At 37.1% G+C, this 16,656-nt stretch overlaps 1 protein-coding gene across 1 annotated transcript in view; it reads right to left on the bottom strand.

Annotated features, from left to right (window-relative positions):
* The window catches only part of ESR1 (estrogen receptor 1), a 531,109-nt gene that overhangs the window by 284,077 nt on the left and 230,376 nt on the right, over positions 1 to 16,656 (bottom strand). The window contains 1 exon segment of the mRNA XM_043999817.1: positions 7,403 to 7,593. Within this exon segment, the coding sequence (XP_043855752.1) occupies positions 7,403 to 7,593 (191 nt within the window).

Here is a 16,656-nt window from a genome sequence, read left to right as displayed (position 1 = left end):
TTGGGCAAGTCACTTAACCCTCATTGCCCTGCAAAAAAAAAAAAAAAGAATTGGTATAGGCAGGGGTGGCTAGGTGGCACAGTGGATAGAGCGCCGGTCCTGGAGTCAGGAGTACCTGAGTTCAAATCTGGCCTCAGACACTTAATACTTACTAGCTGTGTGACCCTGGGCAAGTCACTTAACCCCAATTGCCTCACTAAATTAAAAAAAAAAAGAATTGGTATAGGCGATAACATGTTTTCAGACATCAGTAAATTCTCTCCAGATCTAAATGGGCATCTTGCTAGCTTATTTGTCTGTTCAATATGAAAAATCCAGAGATTCTATGTGTATACATCTCCATATAAATATATACTTCCTAACACCAAAAGTATTGGATAAGGTCAGCATAGATTTTATTCTATAACTTTTGTTTCTAGTGAATTAGTAATTTGGGGGGTGAATATTCAAAGTAAGAAGAATACTGATCAGATGTTATTCACCGAAAAGAATGATAGTTTTGGACAGATAAGTAGATAAAGAAATATATACAATATAAGGCTACTCTCCTCAGCATGGTATAGAAGACAAGTAGATATAGAAGTAAGAAGGCTTTGGTTCAAATTTCAATTCTATTTCCTAAGTAGGCAAGTCTCTATGCCTCAGTTTTCTCATTCATAAAATGAGGAGGTTGATTGTCATAATATCTAAACTCTTTCAGCACTAACATGACTTCCCTTAAGCAAATAGTTGTTACCAACACAAAATGTTTCAGAAAACTTGCCACTTTTTCTTGAGATTTTTTCTTGGTCCTTATCTCACCCAGACTGGAAGTGCTACTCACAGGGCTGATCTTAATATGGATTGCCACAGGAAGCTTTGACTTGCTCTGTTTTCCAACTTGGACCAGCTCACTCCTCCTTAGGCAGCTTGGTGGCCTTCTATTCTCAGGGACTTCAGGACCACATTGGTGTTAGTAATGTGGACACTGAATCAGCTTTAGCCATACTGTAGCTTAGAATTTCAGAGTTCAAGTGATCCACAGCCTCAACCTTCTTCAGCAGAAAGGATTACATGTATAGACCACCACCCCTTCTCAATCACTGCCTTATCATGGTAGAGAGGCTTGCAAAATTCAATGAAACTATGAACTCTGCCATTCGGGGTTTTCCAAAATGGACAGATCATAGTGGAGAATTCTGACAAAAGGTGATACACTAGAGAAGGATCATTGTATCTAGTATCTTTGCCAAGACAACCCCATGGACAGTTGGTCCATGAGATCGCAAAGAGTTAGACATTACGGAATGACTGAACAACCACCACCACTCCTAGCTACTTCCTACTTTCTTTCCAAAGTTCTACCAGTTTTAATGCTCTTTTAATTATTCTGATTGCATCAGAGAGAATGCCTTACTTAAGTGCTTGTGCTCTTTAATATTTGTCAGTCTTCATTTTAACAAAACGCTGTGCCCTGGACTTTACACAGTCTACATTTAGCAACAAGAGGAATAACATGTGGGGATGAAGAGGCACCAAGCTAAATATAGAGAATCCTGAAGCCAGGAATAAAAAGGATTTCCTCTGTGTGTGTCTATAACATCTATTGGTTTTTCTAGTTATACTATTAGTTTTCTAGTATACACATTGGACTGGGGGAGGCATTTTCATTGTAAACATGAAGAAGTTAAGTAACCTTGTTAGCCCAGAACACTACCTAGCTGCCTACTCCAGGATGCATAACTATATGAATTACTATAGGGAGAAAAGCAAGCTGGCCATTATACCAAGGTCTGATCTTTAAACCATTCCGGAGTCTACCCTCACACATGCATCTGTTACCCAGTCCTAGGTCTCTAATATCAGTGATTTATAGTGCCTGGAAGTCCCCTCTGTCTACCCATGGCACCCTTAGTTCATTTTTAAAAACAAGATATTCTAAACCGGATGCTTTTCTACAAGTTCTTGAGTAATCAGGTTTGCACAGCAAGTTCAATATTAATTTCTAAGAAGCAAAAGTAGATTTAAATCTGGGGGCTTTTCCATCAGGTGCACTGCCTCTTCAGTTAAAGGATTCACTGCACTACAATGAGGAGATAGAGATTGTCATCTAATAAGCAATGGGAAAACTAAAATAGCCCCAGCGTTTTCACTGCTCTTCAACAGCAGCTCAGATTTTTCATTTTTCCCTCTGCCTTGTTGAGTGGGGGAGGGGAGGCAGTGTAACTGACAAAGAGGCAAAGGCTTTTTATCCTCACAAAGCTTTTCAGTACCAAACTATCAAATTTATGATGACAACATGAGAAGCAAAACCCTTATGACTCAGCCTAGTGTCCCCCATCAAGTTCACAAACACTTCCATCTAAAACCCAAAAATATAATTAAGGTAGGAAAAAAGCCACATCAGTTTTGCACATAAGCCTGAACCAGACAGTTTTCAACTCAGAGACAGTATTCAACTCATTATCTTCATCTTCTGCTTAGATATGTTAGCAAATTCACTTAAAAATAATAACTGGCATTTATATAGTGTTTTAAAGTTTGTAAAACACATTATAGATATTATTTTATCTACAAAATCTACATCTACAAAATCAAATCTACAAAATAAGGTTTTTTGAAGGAATAAAATTCCTTCCTTTTAAAATTCTATTTGTCCCTTCCAGGATTCTAATCAATTCAGATTTTGGATTCACTATATCACTGTGATGAAAGTACGTTGAAGACCTTACAAGTATACAATATGTAATATGTTTTATTCTAATAAAATAATAAATAATAGTATTTACATTATTAATAACAAATAAAGTAATAATAAAATAATATAGATTAATGTCAGAAAAGCAGAGCACAAGTAGTTAGGAGCTATTTTAATATACAAATCTCAATAATAATTTTTAAGGATTATAAAAATATAATAATTTCTAGGGATTGTAAAAAAATCTTCCTGTTTTATAAGTATGATCATATCTCTCCCTTATTTAAAGATCTTTGGTGGTTCCCCCACTGCCTATAGGATAAAGTACAAATTTATTATTATGGTATTCACCTCCTTTCTACCTTTTCAATCATATTCCACACTGGTTTTCACAGACCTAAATTTCAGCTGAACTACTAATTGTACCCTATTCTCAACCTGCCTTCTCCTGTCACACTACTGGTACACACCATCTTCTAGGTCTGAAATAGTCTTTTTCCACATCTTTAACTTTTGGAATTTTTCCCTTACTTCAAGGTCCAGTAATAAGCCCACCTCTTTCATAACTCCTTGATCATCACTACATACTTTCCCTCTTTCACCAAAACTTTAATCTGTTTGACTTCTGTTCACTTGTCTATCTTCTACTATAGTTATCTTTATATATCTTACTGCCCTTATTAGATTTTTTTTTTGCGGGGCAATGGGGGTTAAGTGACTTGCCCAGGGTCATACAGCTAATAAGTGTCAAGTGTCTGAGGTCAGATTTGAACTCAGGTACTCATGACTCCAGGGCCGGTGCTCTACTACACCACCTAGCTGCCCCCAAATTGGTTATTTTTTCAAAGAAAGGATGGAGAAAGCCTTTTTTCTATTTTACTTTGTAAAATATTGTATTTTGTGATAACTGGGTCAGTGGTTCACAAGATTAAGTTCTGTATTCTGAAAATAAACTCATTAGCTTTACAAAAAGTTATCTGAGACTGCAATGACTCTATAAACACTGCATGTATATGCAGTTATCCAACAAAATCCTGCTCAAAATCTCTAATTTTTAACCAACATAAAGTAAGGGAGCTCATCACAAGATGCAGTTTCACACTAGGGAGCATCCAGAATTGAACTGTAAGTCATACCAGTAAATGAATCTGTAGATATAAAACATAAAGAAAAGACAGGCCCATCTTTCCTCCACTGTTTCACCGTTGTGGGGACCAATTTTTAACTGGGGAGTGCTAGCTAAGCAGCTCGCCGCAATATTGGGGCAAGGAAGGAGACCGACAGCCTACCTCAAAACAGAACAAAATTTATTTTAACAAGAATGAACTTTAAAAAAAAAAAACCACAAACAGGATCAGTAGGATCAAGGGAAAGGAAATAAAATGGGGAAAGGGAAATTATAATACCTGAAAAAATACCACCGCCCAGGAATCAGCTGAAAATACTCAGCAGAACTCCTGTCCCTTTCCAACTTCCACCTAGAATGCCCAATTCTCTTCCCCCAAACCTAGAAACACCCCACACAGCCCCAGCCAATGGGATGGCTGCTCTGACAGTCACATGACTGCCCTCACTAGGCTTCCAATCATTATAATTTTGCCAGGCCCATGTAGGCATCAGAGAGTGGTGATGACATGGGGTGCCAGAGCCCTGGCAATGGCTACAACCAGTGGGTGGAGCACCGTGCAGTTTGTGGAGCCCCAGGCCAGTGAGTGCCGAGGCATAAAAACCTCAAATAACAATTCATTCTTTACACCATGGAATGTATGTTTTGTTTTTCTGTTTTCTGTAGGCTTAATGCTTATTAAAAAGGAAGTATAGGAGGGCAGCTAGGTGGCACAGTGGATAAAGACTGGCCCTGGATTCAGGAGGACCTGAGTTCAAATCCAGTATCAGACACTTGACAGTAGTTGTGTGACCCTGGGCAAGTCACTGAACCCTCAGTGCCCCACAAAAAAAAGCATCAGATTCAATACAAATGTATATTGTGTGGAACCTAAATATTAGCTACTAAAGAAAGGAACAAAAATGAATGAAGTGGGCTTTTTTTGTTTCTCCAAGAAACCTCAACTTTTTCCTCTTTGTTTAAATATCAAATTGTCTGCCTTTAGCTATTTAGCTTCTCTTGTATACTTGTTAGTTTTAATACACAATTGATCCTTAATTTTGTGTTTCGTTATAGTATAATTATACCATAAGGGTATTTTTGTCACCCCTCTCAAAGTTTTCTGTAGTACAGATCCACTCTTCTTTTGAATCCTTCAAGAAAACTAGTGCAGCACACAAGTAGGCATTCTAAATACTTAGAATCTTATAACTTTGCAACTAAGGTTTTTAGAATTCATCTAGAATACCCTCAATTTAGGGAAAAAGAAAAATAAGGGCCCAGGTGGTTAAGCAACTTATCTGAGATCTTAGACCTACTAAGGTCTAAGGCCCAGAATCCAGATCTCCCAACATCCAGGCCAGGGTAATATGCTATCTGCTTTATTGAAACACTGATAATTTTATTTTGCATTTTCTTTTTGTTTTTGTTTGTTTGTTTGTTTTTGCAGGGCAATGAGTGTTAAGTGACTTGCCCAGGGTCACACAGCTAGTAAGTGTCAAGTGTCTAAGGTCATATTTGAACTCAGGTCCTCCTGAATCTAGGGTCGGTGCTTTATCCACTGTGCCACCTAGTTGCCCTTGAATCACTGATAATTAAGATTTGATCAGATTAAACATAAAGTGAAATCACAAAGGAAAAAAGGCATTATAAAGAAAAATACAAATATGAACAGGTACACACTAAACCCCCAAAGTGTTAATATTATTTTTCTGAAATAAGATCAGTCATTATTAACTGATAGGGACCAGTTTCTCTGCCTGGAAACATCTTAAAAATAGAGATCAGACTTTTTAGAATGTCATCAATTTTACAGAAATACCACTGCAAAAAAGTCACACATAATTATAGCATGTTATGAATGATGTTGAAAGCATAAAAATGTTTTTAATTTGTACCGGGTTGACCTCTCTGATAACTTTATGAAAAATACTAACAGTTGTACAAAATCATGCAAGTGAAAATGGACCATGGGCACCATCTTCCAACTTCCAAGTAATTTCATGCAATGAAAAGCATTAATATCCAACCAATGAAGAGCAGTTCCCTAAGCATCTCCTAATAATTTAATAGGTGTCAGCTCTCAAAGAGTTTTATTATGCTGAAGATCCCAAAGAGAAAAGCACACAGTGAATAGTTAAATAGTACCAAAAGGAAATGTTGCCAGCCAGGCAACACCTGTGGTGTTCAAAAAACTAGACAATGAGGACTTCGAAAATGGCATCATTCTGAACAAATGGAGCTAGTTCACCGGGAACTTCTTAGGAACTCTCAAAGACTTCTTTAGTGCAATCATTTATTATTTTTTCTTTTCTTTTTTGGTGAGACAATTGGGGTTAAGTGACTTGCCCAGGGTCACACAGCTAGTAAGTGTCAAGTGTCCGAGGCTGGATTTGAACTCAGGTCCTCCTGAATCCGGGGCCAGTGCTCTATCCACTATGCCACCTAGCTGCCCCCAATCATTTACTTTTGAGAAGTAAACAGTATCTCCTCCCAAAGCAATTTACATAACAGACAGGATATTCTCCCTTTGGGATAGAGATAAAAACTAGCTGGCTTAAGAAAACTGTATTTGGGGAAAAGAATGGGCGGGAAAGGAAGACAAATTTTATAGGGGAACACTTATCAAATGTTATTTAATGCTGATGATAACTCCCTCACTACTGAAGTTACCAGCCAGTAAACTGATAGTTTTCTAAACTGAACTAAAGGATAAAATTTAAGATTGTGATGGGACTGCAGAAGAGAAATGCTACATATGGCATCAGATGCATTCATTGGGGTAATTGAATTCTGTGCTTAAAAGAGTTTTCTTGGTTATAAGAGAAGGCTCAGTGGGCTGGGACCAAGGGGTAAAAGGCTAGATCTGGATATGACTGTGAAACAAAAACAGAAGGCATCAATATTTTTTTAAAATATAAAGTGTCTTAATCTATTGTCCCCAAAATTTGCACATTGGCAAGGTATCTTTCCTCTCCCTCTCCTTCTTTCTATTTTTTTTTCCATTGAAGAAGGAAATGGTTCACTCTCTGTCCCTTTCTCTCATGTTCTTTTTCTCTTCCTCCATACATAAGATAAGATGTCATCACCTTAGAGACTTCAAAATTCATGGCAGATGCTAAAGAACTCAGTAACATCTATCCTAATAACAACTAGCCCTTTTCTCCTGATGCTCTTTGAGAAGCAATGCAGTGCAGTGAAAAGAGCACTAAACTTGGAGTTTGAGGACCTAGGATCAGTTTTCAGTTCTACCATTTACCATTTATGTGTCCCTGTGAAATTCATGTAACTTCTCTGGGCCTTAATTTCCTCATTTGTAAAATGTGGTAATTGGATTAGGTTACCTGTAAGGTGGCTCCCAATTCTAAATCGATGATGCTACAAACCAAGTCTTTCCTCTGTATTCACTTTTAGTTCAATTCAAGAAACATGCATCAAGTACTTGGGAGGGTAGAGATACAATTTGCACTAATCTAGCACGAAAACATCCAAGTTGGTCCCACCAGCTATCAGCTTATATGTTAAATGAACTCAGTCTCTAATATTTCTTCCTTCTTAATCACATCCATTTTTATCTGAGGGATAAACATGTTGATTAATTGTTTTCAACACACTATTACCTTGAATGCTTCTTTTGAAGAAGGCCTTACAGCCCTCGCAGGACCAGACACCGTAGTGGTAGCCGGAAGCATAATCATTGCATACCGCACAGTAGCGAGTCTCCTTGGTGGATTCCATGGCCATGGTTCCCTTGTCACCAGCACTGGCCAATCTGTCTCTACCACCCTGGCGTCGGTTGTCTGAACTTGGCCTGGAAAACAAGCACTGAGTGAATCCACTGACGTTAGGAAAGCAAAAATTTTATTCTCTACTAAAGAATGGAAAAAAAGACCCAAAAAGTCCCATAACAAATCCACCTTATTCTGACATTTTGAAATAATGAATCATAATGTAAGCTAATCTTTCATTAGCTCTTGCCTGCTGCAGCAAAAGGTGTTTGCCTATTATATTAACCTTGAGGGGAAATTGTTTATTAGGAACCTGCTAGGAAAACTGATCTCCTGCACCAGAATATATTAACTGGATCTTTACTCATAGAAAAAGGAAACAAACTGGTTTCTAATAGACTTTTAGATTTTTCACAGAGATTCACAATTAATTCAGAATCATTAGAAGCTAATGCACATTCTAATTGTAGTCCACACTAGGGCCTTAGGGAGGGCCAAGGCAGATCAGGAAGCAGCTATAGCACTTGGAATTTGGAGAAGTTTTACTGGTGTGGAACCAGGATGATGTAAATTAAGTCCTGTTGCCATCAGATAAACTTGGACATCAAGAAGGCTTAATCTAACTTCTCCTCTATCAAGTGAAGAAGTTCATAGATTACTTCTTAGGTTTTTCCAGTTCTAAAATTCTATTAGTCTTGTGATTCTAATTGGCTAAAGGTATCCTGTATACTTAGCAGCTAGCAACATCATTGTTCAAGCATAATACAAAGTTGATAATTGCAAAACCAGTCAGTCACAGTAAGGTACATCATAGTCAAGCAATGGTAAAGGTAAAGCTACCTTCTCTGTCTCTGAATTGTAATTGCTATTCAAGAAAATAAGATACTGTTGAATCTTTATGAATGATAATGGTGTAGCAGAAAGCAAATTGAATTTAGATTCATAATAGCTGGGGTCAAATCCTAGTATGCACTACCTCTGTGACCTTGGGCAACCCACTTAACTTTTCTGTAAAATGAAGTTTTCTCATCTGTAAAAATGAAGGAATTAGATTAGATAGCTTCTAAAGTTTCTTCTGGCTCTGAATCTGTGCTCCTATGATAATATACAAACATGATAATACTAATCAAAGTCTTTAAAGGATTTAGTTTATGAAATTAAGAATTTTTTTAAAAAAACAGGTAATTTTTACCCTTTCAAAAGTCTCTGGAGGGGCATCTATGTGGCACAGTGGATAGAGCACCAGCCCTGGAGTCAGGAGGATCTGAGTTCAAACCTGGCCTCAGACACTTGACACTTACTAGCTGCGTGACCCTGAGCAAGACACTTAACCCCAATCGCCTCACAAAAAAACAAACAAAAAAAACAAAAACAAAAACAAAAGTCCATGGAGAGTCCTTGTAATAAGGAAAAGTCTTGACAAATGACTAATTAAAAAGTCTGTTGGTTCTGTGCCAGTACCAACATAGACTATCAAAAGTAGTGTGTATATAGAAAAGATTGGAACAGACAAACTTTTTATCTAAACTTATATACTACAATATTATTTTTAAATAAAAAGGATAAGGAAATGAATAAACATAAATACAAATATACTTACAGAGTTACACATCTGTCAAAGCCTTCCATATTCATTTCAGTAACATTATTATTGCCTTTCAAGGGCAAGGACAAAGAAAAAACAACATTCCTGAACATAGTTTATCAATTCAAGTTATCAAAGTTCCTTTATTACATTTTATATTTGATTCCCCAAATTCAGAATTTTCAAATTGCCATGGCTGCCATATTTACATATGTTCTAGTTACATTTCAAGATTCCCTGATTCTATTCTATAGTTTCTCTTTTTGGGGAGGGAGGGAGAAGGTGGGGCAATGAGGGTTAAGTGACTTGCCCAGGGTCACACAGCTAGTAAGTGTCAAATGTCTGAGGCCAAATTTGAACTCAGGTCCTCCTGAATCCAGGGCTGGTGCTCTATCCACTGCACCACCTAGCTGTCCCTATTCTATAGGTTTCTAAGAACATAACAACAAGTGGTCCTCAATTAGAAGGGGATCTCCTAATTTTCTAGGTGGCAATTTATTTATGGGACTAATGTTACCAAGAGGCAAACTCCATTAAAATATTAACTCAAGAATAATATTTTCAGTGCTCAATATCCCTTTTCACAATTTATCAAATATTTCTATTTTGTTGAGCTTGAAGACTTTTTAATTGCAGGAGATTGTTTTGCTCAAAGAGTGTCAAATGTACATTGACAGAATGAAGCTTTATACACATTGGTTGATACAGGCACTACCATTACCTTTGTTGATATGAGGTTGGGACATATGGAGGAATTTGGAACTATTAAAGTTTAAACTGGCCTACTGGCAAAAAGGATGAACACAACTTGAGAAGTAAGAGAGATAAGCCCATTAGGCATGACTCCTGCCTAATTGGCCAGGGGACAGATAATTCCAGAAGTCAAGACCACCACATCACTCAAGCTTTCTCCCACCCTCAAAGGGAACTTTCCATTGTCAGGTGGTGATCACCCCATCTATCATCTATAAAACCTTTTGCCTTTCTCCTGTTCAAGGAGAGAGGTATCTCAGAGAATCATGTCTCTGAACCATCTCCCCTTGAGAGAAGTCTTTCTCTCTTGATTACTTTCTCTAGCACCCAAATAAAAGATGATTTTATTTTAATTAGATTTGTGTGTAAGAGGGTGTGATTCTTGAGAGAGGAATACCTAAAGACCTCCCACCACCACCTATTTGCCCTGTGACATTTGTGAATAAACATTTCAGTTATCCAAATATTTTTTAAAATTTTTTGGGGGGTGGGGCAGGGCAATGAGGATTTAAGTGACTTGCCCAGGGTCACACAGCTAGTGTTAAGTGTCTGTGGCCGTGTGAATATACATTTCAATCTGAGTTCATTCATATTTATCAAACTGAAATGTATACTACCTCTTATGGTCATACCAGCAACATCAACTTCTTGAGCTTTGAGTACCACCAGAAAGGCTTAACAATGGCTTTCAGGGGGCCCTCATCCATTGTTTACTCTAAGGAACAGACCATTCGACACATGGTTTACAATCTTGTATTCCAAAAACCCATTTCTTTCTTTGCTCTCTTATCAGAAGGGGTTAGCATTTTTTAGCTTTATTTCATAGGTATGGAAACTAAAACATAAAAAGAAATTAAAAGCCAGTCTACTCAAAGAACAACGCCAAATCCTAGGCCTAGACATGGGCTCCCTCTGCCATGGTCACCCTAAATGTTTTTCTTAAAAAAATTTTTTTTTAAGTGTCTGCTCCTTAATTTTTCAACTAATTGATAAGGCTAGTATAATTCTTTCTTTACTCTTTTGGATGGCTCAGGTAGAAATTTGATACTTTTTCCTCACACTGTCCCCTTTTTTAAACTGTCACAGGAGCTAAGGAACTGATTGTCATCTCTTAGGATAATATCAGTTCTTTCCTGATATCCTATAACCCTACAAGATGACTTTGTGAATAACTTATCTTCCTAAAGTAAACTAATAATAATAATAATAATCATTCCTCAATTGCCAATCCTTTGCTTTCCCCTCTATTCCTTTGGGGATTTTGCCATCTCCCTTCCTTGAGTTCTCATCCCAGAGCCCACCAGCAACCTTTCGCTAATATACCCATTCTCAAATCTGGCATTTCTTTTCAGTCCCTGTTCTCCAAAACAGTTCCCCCAAATGCTGCCAACCGAATTTTCTTTGTAGCTCTAGATTACATTTGCCATTCAGATGAAATTCATAAAATCTTGGCTCCTTGGGGTGGGTAAATCTGGCATTTTCTATTTAATCCATCGTGAATGACTTATGCTTTCAAGTTGGCAACCTCAAATATGGTTTCTTTGGGTTTTTTTTTTTAATGTTCCAGTGAGACTGCTGGTTTTGAACTCCATATTCTTATTCATTCTCTGCTACCCACTGCCTTCCATTTCCTCACCTCAGTACTATTTCTCAAACTAGCAATTCTAAACCTTTTTTTAAAAATGTTTGTTTGCTGGCATAATTCACACCAGTAGGAAACTACTGTGACTATTTAAATATATGGGCTTAGTGTTTTGGAGTCTATGGAGGTCGCTGTGTTTCAAAAAGTATGGAATTGCAGAATTTTTCTGAGATATTATACAGGAGGCAAAATCCAAATAAGACCCTCAGTCAACATTCTTCATATCTCCATCTGACCAAATCCTACCTATACTTCAAGTCATAGATATCATCTCCTCCATGAAATCCTCCCTGATTTCCTGCCCAGAAGTGTTTTCTCCTTATTCTAAACAATGTATTTTTCTTATGATTCTCATCACAGCCTATATTTTATTAAATGATTACTTCTGTGTGTGAGAATCAGGGTGGCACCCTGATTCTCACACTAGATTTTAAACATCACATGTGTAAACTTTCGTGTGGCCTAGTTGTGTTATAAGTTCTTTAAGGATAGGGACCACATCTTATTTATCTTTGTTCTTCTATTAGTATCTAATACAGTGCCTCGGCCATAGAAGTTGCATAATAGTTTAATCTCTCTCTTCCTCATGACAGTCCTTTAAATATATGAAAGCTGCTACTGTGTCTCCTTTAAGTTTGCCCTTTTGATTAGACATCAAAAGTAACTCAAAGCATCCCTCAAATGACATAATTGGAGACCCTTCACCATTTTGGTTTCCTTTCTCTAGACAAGTATCAGATTATTCATTTAAACGAGATAGCCAGAAGTCAATGCAATACTCCATATGTGGTATGACCAGGGCATAGTACGGTGGGGCTAGTCCCTCCCTTGTTCTAGACACTATGCCTCTCTTAATGCAACATTAATTTTCTTATCAATTACCCTAGGATTCACATTAGCCTTGTCGTCAATGAAATCTCCTAACCATTTGGTCATATTAACTGTTTTGAAGACAAATTCTTCCCAGCATACTTGCATAGTTAATATTTTTGGATGTAAGTGAAGGGCTTTACATTGATCCCTATAGTTTCAGCTCTTCTTGATAGTTTTAGCTCATCATTTCAACCTTTTAAGGGAATAAACATTTATATAGCTACTATGTGCCAGACACCCTGCTAAGCACTAGTTTGTTTTGGGGGTTGCCGTTGTTTCCTTTTTAATAAATATTATCTCATTTAAGGCTCACAATAATCCTGAAAGGTAGGTGCTATTATTATCCCCACATTACAGTTGAAGAAACTGAGGCAAACAGAGGTTAAGTGACTTGTCCAGTGTCCCATAGCTAGGAATTATTTGAAATCAGATTTGAACTCAGGTCCAATGTTCCATCCACTGTACCACCTGCTGCCTCTATAAGCATACTTCCGATTGTTCATGGAAACACTGATTAAAATGTGTGGTGTGCTAGAAAGAACACAGGCCTAGGAATCAGTTTGCCTAGGTTCTAGCTCTAGTTCTACTACTAAATACCAAGCACGTAACTTGGTTTCCCTGAACCTAGCTTTTATTTTTAAATTTAAAAAACATTATATCATTTATAAAATCCCTTTAAGGTCTAACATTCTATTTACTAGGTTCCTTCCTTTGCTGAATAAGACAAGTCTAAATACAAAGCTTTGTGGCTCATCAGTAGAGACTGGCTCTCCATTTCTCCATAAATTAATGATCTTTTCTCATATATGATAGAAGAACCTAGAGAAAAAAAGACCTGAACTTTGTCTTGAAGGTGGGGAAACTAAGATATAAAAAGAAAGTCAATCCCAATCTACACATTGAGCAAGGGTGGCTTTCCCTATGGCTCAAAGTTAATGGGAACCCTGTATTATGATGAGATAACCTCCAAAAACCAGGTGTTACACATTTCCATAAAACTCAGTAACTAGGTAGTTTCTAGTGGGTGACAGGTTACTGTAGCTCCTGTCTTTCATATTCTGCCAGAAGTATAGATTATCTACCTCCACCAATCTTAATCAGATAAGCCACTAAATAAATTCCTGATTCCTATCCAATCTAGCAAATATAAACTGAGGGCTGGATGGTAGAGAGGAGGAAGGGGAAGCAAAGGAGGGTGCAGGAAATCTATGAAATTTTGTTCAAAATTGACTGTTTTAGGGCATCTAGGGGTTCAGTGGATAAAGCACTGGCCTTGGATTCAGGAGTACCTGAGTTCAAATCCGGCCTCAGATACTTGACACTTACTAGCTGTGTGACCCTGGGCAAGTCACTTGACCCCCATGTCCCTGCCCCCCCAAAAAATGACTTTTGTTTAATGTTCATTAAGGGAATCCTTGCAAGTTGGAAGTTAGTATTGAAGTATTAAGTGAGTGTATAAAAAGAAAGTCTGTGTAACTACCCTCAGAACTTCAAAATTGAAAATGTTTCATAGGCCAAAGGAAAACTCCTTCAACCCTCCACTAATGTACAGAACTTGCAGCTGTGAAATCCCTTCAGAAATCTATAATTCTTCAGTATAATATACATATGTTTTCCCTCCATTTCTGAGGGAAAATACTCTCACTATGCCTTTCAAGTTTAAAAATTAAGCACTGTATGGAACCATCAAACCAATAATAAGCAAAAGAGGCTGTTTCTGTCAGTCACACACAAAGACGACTGAATGAAAGTATTGATTTTCTTTTAAAATTATGACAAATGAATGTCAAATTTGACTAATTCATCAACTAAAAGGCTAATAGAAAGAGATGTGTTATTCATGCTTGGCTCCAAGTGCCCTGCCAGAAGCCCTTTAAACATGACAACATCAGCCAGAGATTAATGTTTTCATTAGAATGTTTAGAAATTTCTGCTCACTTAAAAAAAAAATGTCTCCACCAAAAGACATAGCCAAGTGTTGATTTTCTGAGCTAATGGGGAGCAAGACTAATGTGACATGAAATAACCTAAAAAGAAACTTTGTTTAACCAATAATTGTAAATTCATTTCAGAGTTCCTAATAAGCAACATAGCTGACTGACTTGAGTTTCTCTCTCTCCTTCTTCTCTGTTTCCCATACACTGGAAGGACTAATGAGTAGTGAAACCAAAAGGTGGGAAGAAAAAAAAAAGGTGTGGATGACCAAAAAGAAGCCAATCAGGAGATACTTATGGTTTCTGACACCACACCTAGATGGAAAAGAGGTTTGACTAGAGGACAGATTTAAAAGCTTAATTTCAACAGAAAAAAATGTAACACTGAACTAAAGAATAATAAATGTCACACATGTGCAGAATTATTAAGCAGGAATGACATAAAGTTAAATGAATGTTACTCTAGAAATATATACCTATGAGAAAAGGATTTTCTAAACAACTCAAAACAAAGTGAGTGCCCATCAATTGTGAAATGGCTAAAAATGGTATTATATAAACATAATGAAAGATTATGTTTCAGCAAAAAAATAATCATGAGAAATTAAAAGATATTGGAAAGAAGTACACAAACTAATATACAATTAATAAACATACCCACATACCAATATGCACAATGACAACTACATAAGTGAAAAAGATTACTGTAACTTGAATTCTGAGTAATGAGAAAAATATAGTGAAAATTCTGGAGGAGAGGTTAACAAATCACAACTGCTAGGTAGTATAGTGGATAGTGTGCTGGGCCTGAAGTCAGCAAAATTCATATTCCTGAGTTCAAATCTGATTTCAGACACTTACTAGTTGTGTGACCCTGGTCAAGTCACTTAACCATGTTTGCCTCAGTTCCTCCTTTGTAAAATGAGTTGGAGAAGGAAACTGCAAAATCCAGTATCTTTCCCAAGAAAACCCCAAATGGGAACACAAAGAGTTGTACATGACTGAAAAACAACTGAAACTATAGCAGCAGAGAAGTGAAGGATCACTAGCAAGTCTAACAAGGTTCCTTTAGCATATATTTTTTCCTTAATAAATTTTCTTTGTCACAAAGACTCAATATGAGAGTGAGAGATGACTATGATGTGAGGAGAAAAGGCATGATATGTTGTTGTTGTTTTTTAATTCTAGACACTTTAATATGGAATGCACAAAAGGAAATAATTTTGGTGTAGTATTCATGGAGTATTCCAAGAGCTTATAAGATATGTTCATCATATATCAAGACCATGCAAACAACCATAAAAGAAAATGGAAAACCAGCCTTTGTTATTACTGTTTTGAGAACTGTCTGAAGTCTGAAGATTATAAAGCTACGATTTTTAGAAAGTTGGTTTTTGTGGCTAATATGGAAATGTTTTACATAATTATACATATATAACCTATATCAAACTGCTTAACATCTTAGGGAGGAGGGAGGGGAGAGAGAGAGAAAATTTGAAGGTCAAAATTATTTTTAAAATGAATGTTAAAAATTGTCTTTAGGGGCAGCTAGGTGGCGCAGTGGATAGAGCACCAGCCCTGGAGTCAGGAGGACCTGAGTTCAAATCTGACCTCAGACACTTAACACTTACTAGCTGTGTGACCCTAGGCAAGTCACTTAGCCCCAATTGCCTCACCCCCCCCAAGTTGTCTTTAAATGTAATTGGAAAAAATGCTATTATTTTTTAAAGAAATAAGCATTTTTCTTCATAGCTTGGGGTTCCAATTTTTATCCCTCCTTCCCTCCCTCCCCTCCCTCCTCCCTGAGGCAGTAAGCAATCAGATATGGGTTATACATGTATGATTATGAAAAACATTACCATATTAGTCATTTTGTATAATAAAACTTGAATAAAAGAAAAAAATGAAAGAAAGTGAAAAATAGCATGCTTCAGTCTGTTCCATCAATATCAGTTCTTTCTTTGGAGGTGGATGGTATGCTTCATAAATAGTCCTTTGGGATTGTCTTGGATCATTATATTGTTGAGAATAGTCAAGTTAATCACAGTTCTTCTATTGCTATCTCTGTGCACAATGTTCTTTTGGTTCTCCATACTTCACTATATAGTAGTTCATACATGTCTTTCCACGCTTTTCTGATATCATCCTACTTGCCATTTCTTATAGCACAATAATATTCCACAGCTTGTTTAGCCATTCCCCAGTGACCCCATTTGGGGTTTTCTTGGCAAAAATGCTGGAGTGGTTTGCCATTTTCTTCTCCAGTTCATTTTTCTCCCCCCCCCCCACTTTATTCTATTTATTTATTTATTTATTAGTAAGGCAATTGGGGTTAAGTGACTTGCCCAGGGTCACACAG

Source organism: Dromiciops gliroides, chromosome 4, assembly GCF_019393635.1.
Source record: "Dromiciops gliroides isolate mDroGli1 chromosome 4, mDroGli1.pri, whole genome shotgun sequence".
Classification (NCBI taxonomy): domain Eukaryota; kingdom Metazoa; phylum Chordata; class Mammalia; order Microbiotheria; family Microbiotheriidae; genus Dromiciops; species Dromiciops gliroides.
Note: the sequence above shows the minus strand (reverse complement) of the source record. Positions and strands in the feature narration are given on the sequence as shown.